This window comes from Berghia stephanieae, chromosome 2 (assembly GCF_034508935.2).
Source record: "Berghia stephanieae isolate SIO BIC M18660-M18661 chromosome 2, UCSD_Bste_1.3, whole genome shotgun sequence".
NCBI lineage: Eukaryota > Metazoa > Mollusca > Gastropoda > Nudibranchia > Aeolidiidae > Berghia > Berghia stephanieae.
In genome coordinates, this window is record NC_088361.1 from 101,078,045 (window position 1) to 101,082,908 (window position 4,864).

The 4,864-nt window shown below is 33.2% G+C and overlaps 2 protein-coding genes across 2 annotated transcripts in view; one reads left to right on the forward strand and one right to left on the reverse strand.

The window, feature by feature from the left end:
- The window catches only part of LOC144966101 (protein AAR2 homolog), a 417,529-nt gene that overhangs the window by 319,926 nt on the left and 92,739 nt on the right, over positions 1-4,864 (forward strand). The gene's annotated exons all lie outside the window — the stretch shown is intronic.
- Positions 1-4,864, reverse strand: part of LOC144964069 (uncharacterized) — a 35,384-nt gene that overhangs the window by 21,325 nt on the left and 9,195 nt on the right. The window contains exon 4 of the mRNA XM_078898008.1: positions 2,293-2,528. Coding sequence (XP_078754134.1) covers positions 2,293-2,528 — 236 coding nt within the window. The remainder of the gene's footprint in view (positions 1-2,292; positions 2,529-4,864) is intronic.

Below are 4,864 nucleotides of genomic sequence, written 5' to 3' on the forward strand. Positions count from 1 at the left end.
CAAATCACACCTATCATTTTTCAGTATTCTCTTTATACATATTATGGTGACATATTTATTGACCAAATGTGTTTATGTGTTTTATTCACAATACGATAGTTGTGTGTTTGTGGGTGTGTGTGGGTGTGTGTACGCGGTTTTGGTTTTGTTTTTTATTCTCTAGAGATGTTTTTCTGTCATTTCTGAGTTTACTGACTTATTTTTCAATGTTAGTGTTAGAGACCGTTGACTTCTTTGTAAATGTTTTTGTTTTTTTAACCGGGTACCCATTTATATACTTGTACTGTGAATGATTGCTAATTTATTGATCTATGGGTTGGCTCTTATAGTGTGGATGAATCTTACTTTTGCCTGGTACCAGGGGACACACACATGTGTGTTAGCCTTGGCTTGTGGCCATCTTATATACTTGTATTGAGATTGATTGCTAATTTATTGATGTATGGGTTGGTTCTTATAATGTGGATGAATCTTACTTTTGCCTGGTACCAGGACACACACACACACACACACAAGTGTGTTAGCCTTGGCTTGTACCCATTTTAGTTACTTTAATTGTGATTGATTCATGATTTATTGGTGTATGGGTTGGTTCTTGTATTGTGGATGAATTTTGTTTTGCAGGATACTCATTTATATTTATTCAAATTAGGATGGCATTCCTAATTTGAATATATATAAATACCAGACCTCTGCTTCATGACCTGCATTGGCTGCCTGTTGAGAAAAGAATTAAATTCAAAGCTTGAATTTTAGTGTATCGTTGTCTTGAAGGTACTGCCCCTTCCTACCTTTCGGAACTAATTGAAAGATATTCAAAACCCCGCCCCTTACGTTCGGCCAGTGATTCAACCAAACTAGTTGTCCCTCGAATTCGGAAAAATGCTGGAATGAGATCCTTTTCCCATTTCGGACCCTCTATTTGGAACGCCTTACCGCAGAGCATTCGTGAAAAAGAACTTTGTCTCTTTTTAAACGTTCGCTTAAAACATATGTTTCGTCTTTAGTAGATGGTGTGAGAAGCAAGATAGGTCTGTCTGCTTTCTGTTGTGTGTTGTGTGTGTGTGTGTGTGTGTGTGTGTGTGCTTGTGTGTGGTTGTGTGAATAAGTATGTTTCAGTCAACGTAATTTGTAATTTAAGCGCTTAGAGTTGGTGTCTCGGAGTTATAGCGCTATATAAGTTTTCAGCATTATTATTATTATTATTATTATTATTATTATTATTATTATTATTATTATTATTATTATTATTATTATTATTATTATTATATTATTATTATTATTATTATTATCATTATTATTATTATTATTATTATTATTATTATTATTATTATTATTATTATTATTATTATTATTATTATTATTATTATTATCATTATTATTATTATTATTATCATTATTATTATTATTGATGGTTTCTATTTTATTTTGTTTCCTGAAAAATGATTCGCGTGTATTTATATATTATTATGGTGCACACATGGTCACGAAACGGTTATTTATGTATTTATTCACTTATTTATCGGTTTATTTATTCATTATATTCACACACACACACACACACATATATATATATATTATATATATATATATATATATATATATATATATATTATATAATATATATATATATATATATATATATATATATATATATATATATATATAGTCCAGTTAAATTTATGTTAATCAAAACCGATGGGTTTTTCAAAGATGCAAGAATGTTAGCTGTATTTAGACAAGTGATGTTAGTTCTCTTTGACCACTTTGGAAGTGGAAATTGGCCACATGAAACTCTGGCCATCAGGCAACCGTGGTTGCTTTATTGACACGTCACACCTTTGTTTGTAGTTAGCCAGTGGTCAGTGGTCAGCGGTCTTGCTTTTAATTGGATGGACCGGAAACACGGGGGTCACTGTGCAAAGAAACTGGACATCCGGCAAATTCACTGGAGTATTACATTTTGTAATAATGATAGGATGTTCAATCCAGAATTATTACATAGTATTCCTGCTGGGAACGCGGCCGATAGACTTCAGGGAGGAATTGCGATCATGGCATTTTCAATGTATCCAAATTGTTTGTCACCAAATATGTTATTTACCTTCTTTTTTTCACCAATCAGCGGATATATAAAATATGATGCATTTTACATTTGCTTGACCGTTCTTGAACCACGACCGATGGAATTGGGTCAGACTGTCAAAATGGCATTTGTCAATCATCAAAATTGTGTATTTAAAAATTGTTACATTACTTCTTTTTTTTACGATCAGCGGTCACTTATTTTACATTTGCTTGACCGTCCTAATTCCAAGGGAATATTTTGTAAAAGGTTTTCTTTAGCTTCTTTGGCTTTTTTGTTTATAACTTTGACGCTCTCAAAAGGCCGCCTCGAACCATTCCTATCGTGTCCATAAAACGGTAGAAATTCAGGTTCAAGTCCATCGTCTTGATCCCCAAAAGCTAAATGACGCATCTCTCCAGATTCTATACAAATCATACTCTCAAATTCTCGTATATCATTTCTACATGTTAGATTTGATAGAAATTGTTATGAAAATCTTTTTCTATTTTTAAATATTCTTTGTTTCGGTATCTCAATGAGTTTAAGATATTCTACTCTTTACCGAGACCAATCAACAATTAATTACTCACTTGTCCACATGTATGTCAAGTGGGTTGTGTCAATAGGAAACAATGTGGAAAGCCAGTAGTAATACAGTATGACACACGAAGACACGCTGCTTTTACCTTCTATTGAAGCATGATATAAATATAAAATGGAAACATAAAACTTATTACTCATCACTTTGGCCTTCGAGTGATAGAGGACAGCTTATTAACGGATGAAAAACTAAATCTCTCGTGGGAAAATCTCACGAGAACCTTCAATGACGACAAAATCAAAAGCAAACACTTTAAAACGGACCCATTCTTAAAACTGTGACTCTGGATTTTTAGTTTATAGTTTTAAACTATTACGAATAGAAATGTGGTAAAAACAGCCACAATTTTGTATCAAATTGACGAAATTTGGAAGGCACGTCATGTCAAGAAACTATTACGAGGGGTCATAAAATATTAATAGAACCACGGTTATAAAAAAAAAAAAAAACACATAATTTTGCACCAAATCAACGAAATTTGGATGACGTAATGGCAACCTGTTTTGTCTTTTCTTTCTTTCTTTTTTTTTTTTTTTCTTTTTTGTTTTTTGGGGTGGGGGGGGGGGGTTGAATTTTGTTTTGCGGATATGGCTTGATGGAACATGTAAGTGTGAATATAAATGCTTGTCAAATTCAGCCCTCGACAGGCGTTAGAAATCTCGGGGTATTCCTGGAACATGATTCTTCTATGAAAATGCAAGAAGACATCCTATGTAAAACTCTTACGAATAATCTTAAGAAAATATACACCGTTAGAGTTTTCCTTGCTGGAATAATTGGAGGGAGGTAACTGGAGTTGTGTGTGACAAACGCATTTCCGCAAAGCTGAAGGGGAAAATGTATACATCTGTTTTAAGACCAGCAATGTTGTATGGATTAGAGACAGCAGCTACAACAAAGGAACAAGATAAAGAAGTTGAGGTGGTAGAAATGAGGATGTTGAGATGGTCACTTGGCTGGACAAGAAAAGATAAAGTGAGAAATGAACGAATTCGAAGGTTGAGTGAAGTGAAAAATGTATCAATAAAGATGAGAGAAGATAGATTGAAATGGTTCGGAAATGTGAAGAGACGAGAGAGGGAGTACGTGGGAAGGAAAGTATTGGACTTACAATTGCTGGGAAATAGGAAAAGGGGACGCCCAAAGACTAGTTGGTTGGATAGGGTAAAGGATGATATGAAAGAACTGGGCCTGGAGGAAGATGATGTCAGGTGTGGCATTCATTATGGCAACCCTGCAAAATGCGGGATACGCTGAAAGAAGAAGAAGAAGAAGAAGAAGAAGAAGAAGAAGAAGAAGAAGAAGAAGAAGAAGAAGAAAAGAAGAAAAAAGAAGAAGAAGAAGAAGAAGAAGAAGAAGAAGAAGAAGAAGAAGAAGAAGAAGAAGAAGAAGAAGAAGAAGAAGAAGAAGAAGAGATTTCCTTACTAAAGATGCAACAATGAAAATGGTCACAACTCTTGTTTTATCACGTCTCGACTATTGCAATGGTCTTTAATCTCAAATTATAAGCCATGATAAAATCTGTGGCCTGCAGGTCATACAGAATAGTAGTGCAGCTAAATTAGTGATAAGACAAACGAGAATGGCACACTCCCTGCCTATTCTGTATGAGCTGCACTGACTGCCTGTCAAGGAAAGAATCATTTTAAAGATTGCTCTGTTTGGTTTTGAAAGTCTCAATGATGAAGCACCTGACTACACTCGAAGCATGATAGAAATACATTTGTACCAAATGGGAATTTACGATCCTCGACTGACAAAACAGAGCTTACTCTAAGAAATAATTATAGTTATAAATATTATGACGGCCGTTCCTTTACCCACACTGGACCCCTTGTGTGGAATGACCTGACCAGAAGGATAAGAGAAGCGACATCTCTTGTTAGTTTTAAATCATTGTTACCGTTACAATTCGTGGTATTGATAAGATATTACATACACTGCTGCTATTGATATCATTGTGGTAGAATACGTTTTATATATGTAAATTTTGTATACTTATTTGTAACGTGTATTGAGCATCACACAATGATGAAAATGCGCGATATACATGCCATATTATTATTATTATTATTATTATTATTATTATTTATATTATTATTTTATTATTATTATTATTATTATCTATTATTATTATTATTATTATTATTATTTATTATTATTTTTTATTATTATTATTATTATTATTATTATTA